The sequence below is a fragment of the Sphaeramia orbicularis genome, chromosome 20, assembly GCF_902148855.1.
Source record: "Sphaeramia orbicularis chromosome 20, fSphaOr1.1, whole genome shotgun sequence".
NCBI classification, from domain to species: Eukaryota; Metazoa; Chordata; class Actinopteri; order Kurtiformes; family Apogonidae; genus Sphaeramia; species Sphaeramia orbicularis.
The window spans coordinates 30,734,447-30,753,882 of record NC_043976.1 but is presented as its reverse complement, the minus strand read 5'-3'; the positions used below and the strand labels follow the sequence as shown (position 1 = coordinate 30,753,882).

The window sequence follows — 19,436 nt, the reverse complement described above, 5'->3', positions numbered from 1 at the left end:
CATACGGGCAAGCCCATAACTCTGCTGAGGCTGCTTTAGCTTTTATGATTGTCTGACGTGCTGCAATAACAGAACAGGATGCTCGCTGCCAAAAGCGTGTGGTGCACAGATTTCACAGCGTGATTACACATCACTTTAAGGGATCAACAATGGAGATTAAAATCAAGTTATTACTCCCATTTACAGTTATTACCCCACTTACACACAAGAACGTGGGTGTTACTTTTGTCTGAGTGTTTTGTGTTGTTATACCACACCTGTTTTGGGGTCAACGGAGAAATATGGCTGTCCTTGTAGAATACTGTAGACTATTCTGGCACTGTTTCCGTAGGTGGGATCGTCAGCGTCGGTCGCCGTGACTTGTAACACCGATGTTCCTAAAGATAAAAGAAAACACATTGTGTAAAAGAAAAATCGCAAGTGTAGTTGAAGGATTACAGAAATGTTCTTCACGTGTTTGTTTATGCATAAAAGTTTTTTTTTTTTTTAAATTTAAAATAGACTGATTTATATGGTTTGGACCATTCATCGACACTGATCAACAGAACTTGGCTTCAATAGAGGATGAAGCTGGGGCGCTGCTAGCAATTGTGGGCCCCATGTAAGCTAAATGTTGTTGCCAAATGATGATGTTTATAAAATTCTGTATTTTATTGATTTGTCGGAGCATGGGGGGGGGTATGTACGTGGGGTAGGGGCAGCAGTCTCAAGTCTCAGTTTCAACTGTGAACAGAAGACTTCCAGTTGCAGGTTTGATCAGTCCATAACACCTTCTTCCAGTCTTCAGTAGTCCACTGCCGGTGTTTCATGACCCAACCAAGCCTCTTTTTCTTATTCTGAGGTCTCAGCAATGGCTTACTTGCTGCAACTCGACCCATCAAACCTGCAACTGGAAGTCTTCTCTTCACAGTTGAAACTGGGACTTGCTTACTATGACCACTATTGAGCTGCGCTTGAAGCTGTTGTCCTGTGAGTCTCCTATCACTCCAGCTGTTGACTGTCATAAACTTGTCTTCTGACTCTGTTGTGGCTTTGGCTCTGCCAGACCTCTTCCTGTCAGCATTTCCCAGTCCAGTTTCTGAGTGCCTTTGGATGGTGCAGGAAACTGGACTTACTGACACCTGGACTCTCTTGGACATTTCTCTGTAGGACAGACCTACATTTCTAAGTGTTATGATGGTCTGTCTCTCTTCTATGGTTAATTGCCTTTTCCTTTTTTCCATTTTTATAGTAACAAACTACTTTCTGCAGCACGATACTGTTCAAATAATGCTCCCAACGGTATGGTACCAAAGTGTGTTCCGTCACTACTTTTATGCAGACAGAGGGGGTTGGAAGGAATTCACAAACATTGGGACACCTGCAGGAATTGGTAGCACCAACTTTCGAGGCTTGATCAACCTCCATTGCTGCAGAACTGCTTTAAGTTGTTAACCCATTTCTTGTTCGCCTTTTTGTATAATTCTGAAATGTACATTATTTTCAGTTTTGTTTAACCTTGCCTTTTTTTTTTTTTTTTTTACCTCTGGCAGTTCACCGCTTACCTTTGTACCATCTGAAGCTGTTCATTGGACTTGAACTGCTTGAATTTCAGTACAAAACTGGAAAAATTGGTTTAATCTAAAACTTTTGACCGTAGTGTACGTGGGGGTGCAGTCCATAACTAACACAACTAACACTGGTGTGACGCTTTCAACGTCCAACTCCTGGCTTCTGTGCCTCTATTATATAGCAGACCTCATACGAAATTTTCACAACTTCTAACCTGTATCCACTGGACCCCTTCCACTGTTCTATGGGCCCCCAGAAATGTTGGGCCCCTTGAATTTGTCATGTTTACCCCAGGGATGAAGTATAACATACACCTTCCTAATAGATTCATTAATTTTGAAGGAAAATAATAGCTTAGCCCATAAAGACCCAGTGCTACTTTGTCGAAGTTCCCTAATTAATTTTTCTCTCTATTCAGTTTTCTTAAGTGATTGATCACCATTTATTAAAATACTAGCGCGCTGACCCATATGGAACCACGGGTTCTAGATCCTCTGATACAGTTCATTTCTTTACTTTCTTGTAAATTCCACTGGCATTTTCAGTTGAATAACCTCTCAGTTGGCATGTCTGTTTCTGCACATGAAATTTGACACCATGCCAATGTCGCCCTGTTGTTTATCTGTTGCTAGGTAACCCACTTCAGTGATGATTGTATGATTCTGGGCATAGCAACGTGATTGGCCACTGGGACGACATTGTATTCCAAAATTACTAATATCTCCCTAAATATTGGCCCTATCAACTTGCCATTTTCACTAGTCTGTTGCTTGACCAAAAATACAAAAGTATGCCAAACTGCAGCAGTCAACTCTTTCCAGATTTATGTTGATGCTCGAGACACACAGAGTCAACTTCCCTTTTATAATATAGGATTATCCTCTGCATTTTGTGTTGCCTTTGTGAAAATCAGGTAATTTCCTATATTTAATTGAATCATCATGTAGATGTTCATCAAAGCTCAGAATAAAGTTGAGAGTTATTTTATCAGAAACAGAGAAAACTGAAGAAAAGGTGACACTTTCGACAAATCTATCATTAACTGAACATAAACCAAGTGTCGCCATCCACTGTCACTGATCCCAACTCCATGGGTTTTACTGGTGAATCAATGTTGTAGAACAATGTTTCTCAAACGGAGGCTGTATTGTCCACCAGGGGGCATTGGGGACACTGTCGGGGGGGCGTTGGGAAGGAGAAAGCTGAGGGTGGGGGGGGGGGGGGGGGGGGGGGGGGGGTCACTGAGACTGAAATGGGGGCGCGTTAGTCTGTATAAGTATCAATATCAAGCAACATGTTATGGGCAATGGCAAATTCTGTGACCCCATCCACCCACCCACCCACCACCACCTGTCCTCCATAATCAAGTACGTCGTGCCCCCCCCCCCTTCGAGGTTATGGATTAAAATAGAAATTTTAGCCAGAATCATCAGAATTAGCACAGTTAGCTTGATGTATATCCACTATTTGAGGTCCATGTTCATTGACTCAGATGCATTTATTCTTATATTTTGGCCCTGGAGACCCTGGCATCTTTTGAGCTGAATTTTATCATGTTTTCCCAACTGTCACTTGCAATTTTTTTTCTCATTTTTGTTTAAGTAACATACAACTCATCACTTTACAGTTTTCCAGCAGTTCAATGTAGTATATTAGGAATATGCTTGAGAAAGTCTTTATGTTACTTGCCACGTGCACCTAAACAATTTATCAGAGTACTCATATAAGTGGGGGCTCGTCCGGGATAAAGGATGAATCTGTTTACTTTATAAAGCTTGTGAACAACCCTGCTTTGATTTAGATTAGGGTCTCAAACTCATTTTCTTTCAGGGGCCACATTCAGCCTGATTTGATCTCAAGTGGCCGGACCAGTAAAATAATAGCATAATAACCTACAAATAATGGCAACTCCATTTTTTTTTGTCTTTGTTTTAGTGCAAAAAAAAAAAAGACAAAAAACATTAAATTATGAAAATGTTTACTTTTACAAACTATCCAAACTAAAATGACGAATAACCTGAAAAAAAATAAATTTCTTTAGAAAAAATCAGTGCAAGTTTAACATATTATGACTCAACTTACCATTTCTACATGTGCATTATGGATCGGATCTACAAGACACTACACTCAGAGTACCAGGCAGATATTGTAAAAATTTGTGCTTAATTTTCTTTCGATATTTCACATTGTGCATATTTGTTCAAGGTATTCACATTTATTGTTAAAGGATAGTATGTAAATGTAAATATTTTCATAATTGAATATTATTTTATTTTTGCACTAAAACAAAGACAAAATTTTTTAGTTGTCATTATTTATAGGCATAATGTAATATTGTTTTGTTGTTTTTTTTTCACATCAAACCGAGAAGAAAATATGGAGACATTATTTTTTTGTAGGTTATTATGTTGTTATTTTTACTGAAGATCATATTGATCTGTCTGTGGAACCGGAACTAAAATGAGTTCGACAGCCTTGACTGTGGATTTTTACACTTTGCAAATTCATCCTCAGGGCCAGATTGGAACCTTTGGCGGGCTGCATTTGGCTTCTGGGCTGCATGTTGAGACCCCTGATTTAGATGTTCTGTGTGACAGTTAAACAGTTTCAAAAATGGTAAAAAAAAAAAAAAAAAAAAAGTCATTTCCAGCAGTGTTGATTTTTCATCAGAGATTTGTCGATACTGGCCAAATAATCAGCTCTTTTTTACCTGTTGGAAACTATTATAGCCTTAAAAATTCACTATTACAAAGCATTCCTACTTAAAATGCTTGACACATGCGTAACAAAATTAACTGGCCACCCATTAGCAGCTACTGACACAATGCAGGGAAAAAAAATCTTGAAAATTTGCAGTTATTCACCCTGTAGGGACAAAAAGTTAATAGCAGAAGCATTCGTCTTCAGACTTTTTTTTATTACAGAAGGGGGCAAAAACAAAGAGAAATGACTTGGAAACATGTAGGGATGGTTCATTATTTAGGCTGTTATTTAAAAATTCTGTGTGAAAGCCACTGTGCTTCAATTTAACACTTGAAGTGTTGCTCAAATAGCATTACAGGCTTCATTAACCCATTATAATTGCATGATGAGGGCACCACAATTCTACTACAAGATCATGCAATGTATTAGGATTTTTTTTTTTTTTTTTTTTTTTTACAAATATATCATGATTGCTGAGTGACATTTTATGATATATCCTCAGGCATGTAATTTTTTTTTTTTTTTTTTTCTGGACACATGCTTTTGCTGTTCTCCCTTGGGGAATTAAACTTAATTAAACAAGCGAAACTCCACTGCCTCACACAAGATATGACTTATTTTCCTTGTAAACCTGGAGGAGCACGGTGAAATGCCAGCTATAATGAACTGTGTACTCCATAGTATGCATGGACACACTGAATCTGTCAAACTCACACTGAAAATTGCACTGGGAATTATTTGGACGCTGGAAGCTGAGCTAGTTACAAATTATCATCTTAAGTAAAACGTCAACTTTCAACAGTTGAATTTCATCTTTACGGTGAATTGTACATACCCTTAAATGAAACAATACAAGTCCTTTTCTATAACACAGATTTCGGTAATGAAGGATCTGATTGCATAAAAATCTAATACTATTATTTATTTTAACCCTTTTTCGGGCAAGTGACTATTTTGGTAATTTCTGCAAATGTTGCAAGACACTGACAGCAACAGTTAGAGTGAGGACAGTGAGTCAACAATCTCAGGTCCAATGTGGTCTGCAGGATCTGTAAGGGTCCACCCTCTGCATGAACAGTGAGTGGACCTGCTTTGTTAGGTACCATGAAGTAATGGTACTAATGGAAGGAATGATGTTCAAAAACTTTATACTGAAATTTTTATACTTTTAACAATGTTTATTTCTACCTGCCTTTCTCTTGCACTGGTGTGTTGCATATTGCTGCTGTAAACTGTTAAATTTCCCCATGGTGGGATCAGTAAAGTCTTATCTTATCTTATCTTATCTTATCTTATCTTATCTTAAATTGATAATGTGGATGTTGACAGGTGTCTGGATCAGCACTTTTGTTGGTCTAATGTTCTAAAAATGCTGTTCTGGTATTCTTAAATGCATGTTCCTTTGATATTACATGTGTTTTTCTTGTATTTTATACATATATATGTCTTGGATTTATATATATATTTTTAAAAAAATTTTGCCACTTAAGGGCAAGGAACCAAATATGGTAACTTCATTGACCTTGATTTTCTACATGACAATAAAACAACTTGAAAAGTCTTGTTTTGTCCTCCAATAGCACTGAGGTTAAATTTTAAGTTTAAGAGTATATTCTATGAGTAGGGCTGTGTATTGGCAAGAATCTGGCGATATGATACAAATGACAATACTAGTATCACGATACGATATATCATGATACTGTTAAGAAGGCGATATTTTTTTTTGTTTTTGTTTCTTTTTTGAAGATTATTTCCTGGAAAATTTGAATTGAAACGTGAATTTACATCTGAAATATGCACCAATACTAAACAAAATTTGTTTTTGTCCCAAAACTTTTCTCTGTAAAAACTCAAAGTGCAGGATTTGAATGAATGAATCAATCAATCAATCAATCAATAAAAAAAAAAAAAAAAATAGATAGATAGTATTTTTAATTCTTTTTTTTTTTTTTTTCTTCCGTAATGTTCATTTTGGGGAGGTATTCATATAAGCCTTTCTTGGCTTCTAACCTCTCCTGCACAATTTTGTTACTTGTTTGAATGCTGTCGTTTTTTTCTTTTGCTGTTTTATTTGCGCAAATAAATAAATAAATAAAGTTTGCACATCTTTGTTTCCTTGTACAAAAAACACACACACAAATAAATGAAAAGCTAAAATTATGTTTTACAGCCAGTAAAACAGCTTCAGATCCTGCTCCCTGAATCATCTAACATAACATTATCTGCATCTTTCAGACAATAAAAAGTGTTTTTAGGCTGATTAAAAATAACCATTATTTAACAAAACAGTGTTATCAATTAAAAAAATATACAGGGGGGGAAGCAAAATTTACAATGAACATTTAGTTGTTTTTTCTCAGCAGGCACTACGTCAATTGTTTTGAAACCAAACATATATTGATGTCATAATCATACCTAACACTATTATCCATACCTTTTCAGAAACTTTTGCCCATATGAGTAATCAGGAAAGCAAACGTCAAAGAGTGTGTGATTTGCTGAATGCACTCGTCACACCAAAGGAGATTTCAAAAATAGTTGGAGTGTCCATAAAGACTGTTTATAATGGAAAGAAGAGAATGACTATGAGCAAAACTATTACAAGAAAGTCTGGAAGATACTATTAAAGAAGAATGGGAGAAGTTGTCACCCCAATATCTGAGGAACACTTGCGCAAGTTTCAGGAATCGTGTGAAGGGCAGTTATGAGAAAGAAGGAGGACACATACAGGGTGGGGAAGCAAAATTTACAATATTTTGAGGCAGGGATTGAAAGACAGTGAATGACCAATTAGTTTATTGAAAGTCATGAGAATTTATTTGCCACAAGAAAATTTACATCATAGAAAATGTTTTTATTCTATGTGTCCTCCTTCTTTCTCAATAACTGCCTTCACACGCTTCCTGAAACTTGCGCAAGTGTTCCTCAAATATTCGGATGACAAACTTCTCCCATTCTTCTTTAATAGTATCTTCCAGACTTTCTCATAATAGTTTTGCTCATAGTCATTCTCTTCTTTCCATTATAAACAGTCTTTATGGACACTCCAACTATTTTTGAAATCTCCTTTGGTGTGACGAGTGCATTCAGCAAATCACACACTCTTGACGTTTCTTTCCTGATTACTCATATGGGCAAAAGTTTGTGAAAAGGTATGGATAATAGTGTTAGGTATGATTATGACATCAATATATGTTTGGTTTCAAAAACAATTGACGTAGTGCCTGCTGAGAAAAAACAACTAAATGTTCATTGAAATGTTCATTGTAAATTTGCTTCCCCATCCTGTATATATATGCATAACCTGCAATATCCCGATACTACTTTTGTATTATACAAACAACAGAGGAAATACCCTGTGAATATAGAAAAAAAAGAGCTTGATGAACAAAAAAGACAAAAAACAAAAACGAACCCCCACCATGTTTGAATAAATACCTAAAAATATTGATACAATACTTTTTAGTATCAATTCAGTATCGTGAAGTGAAATATTGTAATATATCGTGGAACCATATTTTCTCACACCCCTCTCTATGAGTGTCCTATAAAGGGTTACACTTCTCGATTCTATGATGTTTTGCGATGTGGACTTCTCCATGGTCTTAGGAAACAAGTTAACAAGATAGCAGCCGACATAAAAAGTATACTATTCTACTGACATTATGGATTTTTCATCCTGAAGTGGACAATAGAGCTGCTAAATTGCCCTCATGGAGAGAATTTTGGGTTGAACACTGATGTTACGTTTGCATTGAGTTATGGTGAAGGGAGCTGGAGACCCCCGAACGGTTATAAACACACACCTAGCATCTTGAAAGGCAACATCTGTGCACGTTATGGATTGAATGAACTTGCTAGGAAGCATCAGCTGGTGAAGAAACACGCTGTTTGTAAAATCTGCTTCACAAAAATTAGATACTTTGGGAATACAACGAAGCTGAGGAGCCACATTAGCCATTTTCACCCTGAGCTAATGTCGGCGATCATAAAAATACAAAGCTAAACTAAGCAAAAATAGAATGGAAGTGGTGCTTTTAACTTTTCAGGCCAATTCTGAAAAGGTTAAGAGAATTACCCTGTGGCCAAGGATTTACGGCCTCATTCAGTCATAGAAAACCCCGGGTTTCATCACCTGTTGTGCCAAAATATAAACTCCATCACAAAGCCACTTTACTGAAATGGCTGGCATTACATCAGCAATCTAGGACAAAACCAAAGCCCAAATAATGGAATGTAATTTTTCCGTGCCCTTTCTCTACTCTACTACAGCTCTGCTTTTAAGCACTGTCTCCAGATAGATTTCTGTAATATTTCTGTAGTGACTCCACATCCAGGTGGCTCACACTATAAAAAAATCTGTAATTTAACAGAATTTTCACTTACTTCTACCTGTATATATCCTATTCGTTGTACATATCTCTCATCTGTAGTATACACTGTAAAAACAAAAATCTGTAGTTTAACAGAATTTTCACTGTTTATTTAACAGATTTTTCCAGTATTTTTGAGATACCGGTAAATATCAATGAAATGACAAAAATAGACTGTGATTTTACACGTCAAATGTAAAATAACACGGAAAAAACTGTAACTGTGAATAACTGTAAAATTAAATTTTTTTTAAAAGAAATATTTTCTTTTTTCACAGAAAAATACAGTTAAAATACACTTGCAAATGTATCATAATTTAACAAATATTTCTTTTCTATTTATGTGATTAAACTGTTAATTTAAAGTTTAATACTGTAAAAAAAAAAAAATTAAAACCAGATAAAATTACTGACAATTAACTGTAAAAGAAGTATTTGTTCTGTAAGTTTAAGAAGAATTGTTTGTTAATTGACAAATTTTTGTGTAATTATGGGAGGTTTCACAAAAAAAATGTATTTGTGTGAATGTATAACATGTATAAACACTGATAAACTGTCCAAAATACAGTTTTTATCAGTGGATTGTACAACTTAGTCTCATTGAAAATTATACATATATATATATATATATATATATATATATATATATATATATATATATATATATATATATATATATAAAACCCTTTCATGCATAGTGGTCATTACAGTGGACAGTTCTTCTACAGCTGTTCTCTGGTATTTTCATGGATTTTAGTTGTTTTAGTTCCATATCAGCCAACACAGTGGACACTTATGCATCATCTCATACACTGTAATTCATACCATTACTGTAACTTTGCTGTTACTGATAAACCTGATCTCCAGTAACATGTTTGAGTATAAATCAAGTGCTGATTGTTATTAGACTGTAATTAAAAGTTTATTTTTTAAGCAAAAAGTTTTGGGGTTTTTTGCATATTATCAGCATGAAATGAGTAATAACTAGTATTAGAGTATATTAATATATGAGAAAAAAATAAGATAAGCAGCATTAAAAATGTTTTTATTTCATAGTTTTCACACAGTATATCAGTAAATACATGTTTTTTTTTGTTTCATAAATTAAACACATGGTGTCCAGCTGAGTGACATTTTTGTAACTCCATATAAAATAGGTTCATTAAAAAAATTTCAATCACATTGTTTTGGTTTTTTTTCATGCCTAAAGAGGAATAAAACACTCAGGAAAAAAATCTTGACTAAGGTTTTCAAAATTCATGCATGAAAGGGTTAATACATATAAATATTCTTTATTAAACTTTAAAAAGTAAACAAAAAATATGCAAAATCTCAAGTAAAGTTAGGGCAAAAAAGTGTATTTTAATCATGGAAAATTACCGTATTTTTATGAGATGATTATTTTCTGTTATTTTACAGTATTTTTTTGGCACCCCTGCTGCCGTAAATTTTTTTTTTTTTTTTTTACTTTTTTTTTTTTTACAGTGCACATAGATGCTGAGATGTAAAAATGCAACTCAAATCATGAAACCAGTGAAGATTCAAACCCATAAGATTCCAACCCGTAATTTGATTGTTTTAATACATGCAAATATTCTTTATTAAACTTTAAAAAGTTTAATAAAAAAAAAAGCAAAATCTCATGTAAAGTTAGGGCAAAAAACTGTTTTTAATTATGGAAAATTACTGTATTTTTATGAGATGGTTATTTTCCATTATTTTACAGTATTTTTTCGGCACCCCTGCTGCTGGAAAATTATGTGTTTTTTTTTTTTTTTACAGTGCACATAGACACTGAGATGGAAAAATGCGACTACAATCATGAGGCCAGTGAGGATTCAAACCCACAAACTCTATTGCTTCATTTTTTTCTTTTACATTCTCAAAGTTCCTACCTCAAATATTGACCGAGAATGAACTCAATATTCACTCCTGCAGTAATGAGCGGTACACTGTACTTGCAGTTGTTCATAATCTACTTCAAGTTAAGTGTTTGAGAACTGTAGATTTGCAACTATTAAGGTTAAGGATGATTCAACTCTTTAAATAATTAACACTTGACTCAATACGCATGTTTGCTGAACCTCTTAACTTTGAAAGTCTGTTCACTCTGCTGATAATTTAGTTAAAGCTCCATTAAACTGGCAGCAAATTCCACATTGCCATGTTACAGACAGCTAACTGAAATAGGTTTCAGATCCTCATCTACATATATGTCATGTATTGATTTTAGCACAGTGACCAATAAATATGTTAACCCATGGAAACCCAAACAGCCACCGGTGACACAAACCATCTACAGATATAAACTATTTAGTACCTGTTGATCCACTAATTCTATCAATACATGTAAATAATTGGTGTAAAATACAGTTTGTCGTCTTTTCATGGTTATCAGATATGACCCATTTGGACGTTCAGAGGCTCTGTAGTTACTGTGGAAATGCTGTCATCTTCTACAACATTGATTCACCAGTAAAACCCAGGGGATGGAGGGGATGGAGACACTTAGTTTTGCATTCAATTTGCAATATCTTTGCAATTTGCAATATCTTTGCTAAAAAGAGTACATTTTTCTTCATTTTTTTCAGCTTTGATAGAATTAACTTTAATTTTACTCTGAGTTTTCATGAACATCTACATCAGGGGTGTCAAACTCATGTTAGTTCAGGGGCCACGTTCAGCTAAATTTGATCGGAAGTGGGCCGAACCAGTAAATTAATAACATAATAATATATAAATAACATCAACTTCAAACTTTTCTCTAATGAAACAAGTAAATTTACATTATGAAAAGGTTTACATCTACAAACTATCCTTTCAAAAGATGTGAATAACATGAACAAACTGAAAAAATAAGTGTAATTTTAACAATATTCTGCTTCAATTTATCGTTTACACTTGCACATTATACCTTACAGATCACAGTGGATCTACAAATACACAAAACTTTTAATAACAGGCAGAATATTGTTAAAATTAAAAAAAAAAAAAAATGTGTAAATACATGAAAATATTTACATTTACAAAGAGAAACATTTGGAGTTGTCATTATTTTTATGTTATTATAATAGTATTTTAATGGTCCTGCCCACTTGAGATTGAATTGACCTGAAAGTGGAACCTGAACTAAAAGGATTGTTAATATCTTAGTGTAATTTTTGCATTTCACAAATTCATCCCAAGGGCCAGAATGAAGCCTTTGGCGGGCCGGATTTGGCCCCCGGGCCGCATGTTTGACACCTGTGATCTACATGATCTGTGAGTTAAATATAGGAAAATACATGATTTACACCAAAAAAAAATGCAAAATACAGAGGATAATATAAAAAAAATGGTGATAATTCAGTTAAGAAAGGTAAAAATAGAGAAAAATTCATTTGGGACAACTGCCACAGAAGTAGCACTGGGTCTTTATGGGTCTTTTGAGAACAGAAATATCAAGTAATAAAAAGTCAATTATTCTATATATTACGATACTTTCGTCACCATTTTCTATTAACCCTTTCATGCATGAATTATGAGAACCTTAGTTGAGTTTTTTTCCTGTGTGTTTTTATTCCTGTTTAGGCATGCAAAAAAAAAAAAAAAAAAACAACGTGATTGAAATGTTTTTATCAACCTGTTTTTCATGGAGTTACAAAAATGTCCACTCAGCTGGACACTATGTGTTTAATTTTTGACGCAACAAAAAACAAAAAACAAAAAACATGTATTTAAAACCCATCATCAGGAAGTGATAAACTGTGTGAAAACTATGAAATAAAAACATTTTTCATGCAGCTAATCTGATGTTTTCTCACATTTTAACATACTCTAATACTAGTTATTAGTAACTTCATGCAGACAATATGCAAAAAAAAAAAAACCTTCTTGATTAAGAAAACTGTTAATTACCATCTAATACCAAATAGCAATTAATTTAACACGTAACTGCAGATCAGGTTTATCAAGAACAGCAAAGTGACAGTAATGGTCTGAATGTCAGTGTATTATGGGATTGGTGCATTAGTGTCCACGGTGTTGGCTGATATGGAACTAAACCAACAAAACCCATAAATATACAAGAGAACAACTGGAGAAGAACCGTCCACTGTAGTGACCACTGTGCATGAAAGGGTTAATAGGAAAGCATTTCACAGACATATGAGTTTACAGAGATGCCTGCTTTCAGATCTGTCTATTTAACATCATCACGAGGCAAAATAAGTGGAAAAGTAAGTGCAAACACCAGGTCACCCCTCCGAACGGACATCTATTTGTTTAGAAATGGTTCCACCAGTGGACCCACGTGTGCGATTCCACTCAATTTTCTTACATTAGTTCCTCTAACACTCGTTTTATCAAGTTAAACCGAGCCACCGCCTCTGCCAGGGTAGTTTCGGAACCTTTTTAACCCTTTCATGCATAGTGGTCACTACAGTGGACAGTTACTCTTCAGCTGTTCTCTTGTATATTCATGGGTTTTGTTGTTTTAGTTCCACATCAACCAACACAGTGGACACTCATGCATCATCTCATAAACTGCAATTCATACCATTATTGTAACTTTGCTGTTCTTGATTGGTTCTTGAGTGGAAATCAATTGTTAATATTTATTTTTTTTGCATATTATCTCCATAAAGTGAGTAATAACTAGTATTAGAATATGTTAAAATGTGAGAAAACATCAGATTAGCTGCATTAAACATGGTTTCATTTCACTGTTTTCATATCACGTTATGATATTGGGTTTTAAATACATGTTTCTTTACTTCAAGAATAAAATTCATGGTGTAGCTGAGTGAACATTTTTGTAACTTCATGAAAAACAGGTTGATTTAAAAAAAAAAAAAAAAGAAAAGAAAAAAAAAATCAATCACATTGGGTTTTTTTTCATGCCTAAAGAGGAATAAAAACAGTCAGGAAAAAAAAAAAAAATCTTGATTAACCCATAAAGACCCAAACAGCAACTGGCAACCTAAATCACCTACTGATCTAAAATGTTTAATAACTTCTGAACCCCTAAAGCTTTCAAAACATGTAAATAATTGGTGTAAAATACAGTTTGTTATCTTTTCATGGCCATCAGATATGAACCATTTGGATGTTCAGAGGCTCTGTAGTTACCATGGAAACACAGTCATCTTCTTCAACACTGATTCACCAGTAAAACCCATGGAGACACTTGCTTTAATGCTCAGTTATGTATATGTTGATATATTTGCTTAAAAAGTGATTTTTTTTTTTTTTTTTACATAACACTGAACTTTAATCTGAAATTTCATGAGCAAATTTGGGTCTCTATGGGTTAATGATATATTTTATTGAATTTATTTTTGTTTAAAATGTCACTTTTTCTTCAGTTTTATCTGTTTTTTATACCATAATCTTCAACTTTAATCTGAGCTTGTATGAACATCTCTATGATTAGTGAATTAAATATAGGAAAATACATGATTTTCACTGAAAAAAATGCAAAATACAGAGGATTATATTCTTATAAATGGTGATCAATCATTTAAGAAAGGTGAAATATAGAGAAAAATTTGTTTGGTAAGTGCCGCAAAAGTAACACCGGGTCTTTATGGGTTAAGGTTCTCATAATTCATGCATGAAAGGGTTAAATAGTGAATTTACCAGAACTGAAATGGTTGGACAGGAAAGACGAGCACCTCCACCATGTCCATTTACAACTCTGCCACAACTGAAATGGGAAAGATACAGCGGTAGAAAATTGATATCCTCTCACTGAGCACTCAAAAAAAAAATGAGATTGTAGCATTAAATGGGAGGTATGAAACGGTAATGCCGGACTGACTGGCATGTGCCCAGCTAATCAATTTAGACAGGAAAAAAGAACATCACAACCAATTAGTTGCCACACTCCCTGACAGCCCCTTCTTGCACTTGGGAGCACCAGTATTGACAAATGCTGGGGGATTAGCGCTCTGGAGTGTGAGGACAGTTGATTGTTACAGCCGATTTGACGCTGCAGACGCCGAACCGAAGAGGAATTACTTTAATAGACATGAGCAAAAGAGGGGGCGGGGGGAAAAAAAAAAAAAAAAAAAAAAGGCTAATTATTTTCCCCTTCACAGTCCTTGGTTTCCTCCCTTGGGTCATCAATGGTGATTGATTCTTTTTGTGCAACCATCGGTGAAGTTTCAAACCGACACTAAAACTTTAAAATGAGTAGTCTTGTTAGAATTAAATGAAGGATGCCAATATACACGGATAAGTGTATTTTCATTATCCTATTTTACACTCATTTAGTCCTGAGATTACCTGATTTATTTGACAATAATGATCACAAAGTTGTATCATATTCAATAGCTTTAGCTTACAGTGGTGTTGTTTCGATAAGTCACAATAGTCGCTTTTCCATTGGACAAACTTTACAGATATTTAATAAATGTCGAAAAAACAGAAGTGCGTAATGTCGGTTTTTCCATTAAATCATAAATGCGATGATTTGTTTATTTATTATCACGAGATTGACACAAGAAGTCATTCCATAAACATAGCGACAATGGAATATGGTGTTGATTTACAGATATATTCATTATTATTATATATTACCCCTCTATCTCGTGCTAATTAAAAAATGACTGGGTTTCCTGGTGTGTCCACACATACTGCGACATGTTTCTTCTTCTTCTTCGCTTGTTGTAACGTCCATCAACATCATTTTTTTAAATTCATCTGACTCTAGTTGTGAAAAAAAGGTCTTTCCATTGCAGTTTTGCGTGATATACCATTTGCGCTACACCCGAAAAACCACCTCTTGCCAGCACAAAAAATTTAATCAAAAAAATCAGACTTTTGGCGATATTGACGTTTTTCCATTAGGTAAATTTTTATGTGCAAGTTTATTTACGCAATTAGTAGGTCAGTGGAAAAGCCACTACTATTACATTATTTTTGTTGAAGATCTTGTATTGATGCTGGAAGAGTCACGCAACTATGTACAGTCTTCTCAAGAATATTCCAAAGATTCTCAATGGGGCTCAGGTCTGGACTCTGTGGTGTCCAATTCATGTGTGGACCTGATGTCTCATGTTCCCTGAACCACTCTTTCACAATCTGATCCTAATAAATCCTGGTATTGTCATTTTGGAATACGCGAGTGTCATCAGCAAAGAGAAAATCCACTGATTTTCAGACCTGGTCATTCAGTACCTTCAGGTAGTCAACTGACCTCATATATATATGTCACAGCAGAGACTGAAATCCAGTAGGATTAGTAATCCTACTAGGACAGATAGGAATTTTAGTTAGGACAAACTGAAATCCAACAAGACATTAGGATCTGAAGATTGGAAGTGGGATCTGAAGATTGGAATTTCAGTCTGTCCTACGATTTCGCCATCACTATTCCAGCTGAATTATTTTCATATCTTAGATACAGTATATGGCCCTTAGGTCAATACACATTGTAACCAGGATGCCAGCTGTCCTATCTGGTCCAACCTTATTCAATGGCCGTTTGTAACTGTCATTGGTATGTAAATGAGACACATTTGTATTCAGAAATCGGTAGAATTTGAAAAACGTACCTGTAAACAACCCATTGCCATGGCAACATACAATTTTATTATTATCTAATTGTTGCCAAGCCATTTTGGCTGTGAAATGATTCAGTCTATTTCCCATACATTTTGATATAATCTGACATTCTCCTAATAGAATTCGAGATTGTCCTGACAGAATTCTATATTTTTTGCCGTAGCACAGACTGAAATTCCAATCTTCAGATCCCACTTCCAAATAGAATTACAATCTGTCCTAGTAGGATTGCAAATTCTCCTAGGACAGATTGGAATTCCAATCTTCAGATCCTAATGTCTTGTAGGATTTCAGTTTGTCCTAGGACAAACTAAAATTTCAATCTGTCCTAGTAGGATTACTAATCCTACTGGATTTCAATCTCTACTGTGACATATATATATATATATATATATATATATATATATATATATATATATATATATATATATATATATATATATGTATATACAGGGTGAGGAAGCAAAATTTACAATATTTTGAGGCAGGGATTGAAAGACAGTGTATGACCAATTAGTTTATTGAAAGTCATGAGAATTTATTTGCCACAAGAAAATTTACATCATAGAAAATGTTTTTATTCTATGTGTCCTCCTTCTTTCTCAATAACTGCCTTCACACGCTTCCTGAAACTTGCGCAAGTGTTCCTCAAATATTCGGGGTGACAACTTCTCCCATTCTTCTTTAATAGTATCTTCCAGACTTTCTCGTAATAGTTTTGCTCATAGTCATTCTCTTCTTTCCATTATAAACAGTCTTTATGGACACTCCAACTATGTTTTGAAAATCTCCTTTGGTGTGACGAGTGCATTCAGCAAATCACACACTCTTGACGTTTGCTTTCCTGATTACTCATATGGGCAAAAGTTTCTGAAAAGGTATGGATAATAGTGTTAGGTATGATTATGACATCAATATATGTTTGGTTTCAAAACAACTGACGTAGTGCCTGCTGAGAAAAAACAACTAAATGTTCATTGTAAATTTTGCTTCCCCACCCTGTATAAATAAATAAATAAATAAATATACATACACACACATATATATATATATATATATATATATATATATATATATATATATATATATATATATATATATACACACATATATGGGTTTTTTTTGTTTTGTTTTTGTTTTTATTTCACAAAAGCAATAAAGTCTTGCTATGTTCTCCATTAACACATTAAGGCTGAAATTTTGAATTTCAGAGTATTTCTATGAGTGCCCTATAAAGGATTAAGAAAGGTTAAATCTAGAGAAAAATTCATTTGAGAACTGTCACAAAAGTAGCACTAGGTCTTTATGGGTTACGAAATGAGAAGCTACTCACTGCTTCATGCACATGTTATTATTTTTTGGTATTTTGTTTTTTGTGTTGTTTCTTTTATATTTTAAATCAACACTGTATTAAACTGTTGTGTGCTAAATAAATAAATAATAAATAAGATACTGCTTCATCAGTTAGGGTTAAATCACTTGTTGTAGCTGAAACATATTAATCACTGCTATAAATATACAATGGAAGTCTCTTACCTGTTTACTTTCTTTTTAACCAGGCTGTATATATTGTTTTGTAAGTCGTAATAAACATTATGCATTGGTATATACGGGGCTGCGTTTTCACAGGAGATGAAGACATGTACTTGACACATCCGATTTAGAAACAATTATACTGACTGGCAAAGTTGTATGTGTGTCAGGCCTATCTGTTCATGAATATTCATGAAAACAACCAGGGAGATATTGACTGTTTATAAAGAGGGCGCCTACAGGTCTAGTGGGGTTTGCATATTTAATCGGTTTCGCACATTTCCCTCTTGAAATCAGATGAAGCTGTTCATTTTCTCTTTGAGATGCCTTTCAGTAAGTATTTCAACTTATTTTCTGCTATGGAAAGTGGCATTTAACCCATAAAGACCCAAACATCCACTGGCGACTAAAATCATTTACTGATATAAAAAGTTAAATCACTGTTGATCCATTAATCCTATCAGTACATGGAAATAATTGGTGTAAAATACAGTTTGTCATCTTTTCATGGTCATCAGATATGACCCATTTGGATGTTCAGAGGCTCCGTAGTTACCATGGAAACACCGTCACCTTCTACAACATTGATTCACCAGTAAAACCCATGGAGTTGGATCAATGACAGTGGATGGAGACACTGGGTTTACGATGTATTTTACTGAAAAAGTCACCTTTTCTGCAGTTTTTTTCTGTTTTGATATAATAACCTTTGAATTAAATCCATGATTTACACTGAAAAATGCAAAATACAGAGGATAATATTAAAATAAATGGTGATAAATCACTTATAAAAGATTAAATATAGAGAAAAATTCATTTGGGAACTGAAACAAAAGTGGCACCGGGTCTTTATGGGTTAACCCTGTAAAGCCTGAACCATTAAAGCATTGACAGAAATTTCCAGTTCTTTGAAACTGGAGACTTTATTGGTCCTTCTAAACACCCCAATTTTTTTTTTTTCAAATATCAATTTCCATGTATGAGTTTCAATTTTGTATCATATTTGATACATCAGGTCTCAATGCTCACATATTATTATTTTTGAACCAACAAAAACATAATATAATACAAACATGTCTAACAAATTGGTAATTCCCTTTCAAAATTGGCAAAGTTCTGCCTCCTTCCTCATTAATGACAGTCTTGTAGTGTCAATGGGGAATGAAAAAGGAGAAAATCAAAAAGAGAACTCAAAACAAAGCATGTGGCACTTGAAAAGTCAGACCAATTTTTGTTGTTGTGTTAATTTGAGCAATATTCTCTTTTTGAATATGGCCGTGGAAGAAGGGCTGTAGGCTAGGTTGTGGTGTTCGTTCCATATTATCTGTGTATTGCATGTATCTAATTGTTTACATCAGGTTTTTTAAGAAAAAAAATCACACTGATCATGTAGAGGGCTTCAAAACTCACGTATCAAATATGGTACGTTTGGCGTTATGGGGTAAAGACATGATTGGACTGTTTTCACCAAACTGTCAGTACCATAAAATCCCCATCCTATACGACAGGTGATCTAGAATCAGTCTGACAGAAGTTTGGCTTCCGTTTGGACAACCTACATATGTTTTTAGCACAGTAAAGGTTATTCACATCTTTTTTGTTTGGATAGTTTATAAAAGTAAACATTTTCATAATTTATTTTATTTATTTATTTATTTTTTTGCACTAAAACATAGAAAAAAATTGGAGTTGTCATTGTTTATAGGTTATTATGCTAATATTTTACTG

The 19,436-nt window shown here is 34.2% G+C and overlaps 1 protein-coding gene across 1 annotated transcript in view; it reads right to left on the bottom strand.

Moving 5' to 3' along the window:
* Positions 1–246: 246 nt before the first annotated feature.
* The window catches only part of LOC115411062 (cadherin-18-like), a 134,632-nt gene continuing 115,442 nt past the window's right edge, over positions 247–19,436 (bottom strand). Inside the window, exon 4 of the mRNA XM_030123004.1 lies at positions 247–377. Within this exon, the coding sequence (XP_029978864.1) occupies positions 247–377 (131 nt within the window). The remainder of the gene's footprint in view (positions 378–19,436) is intronic.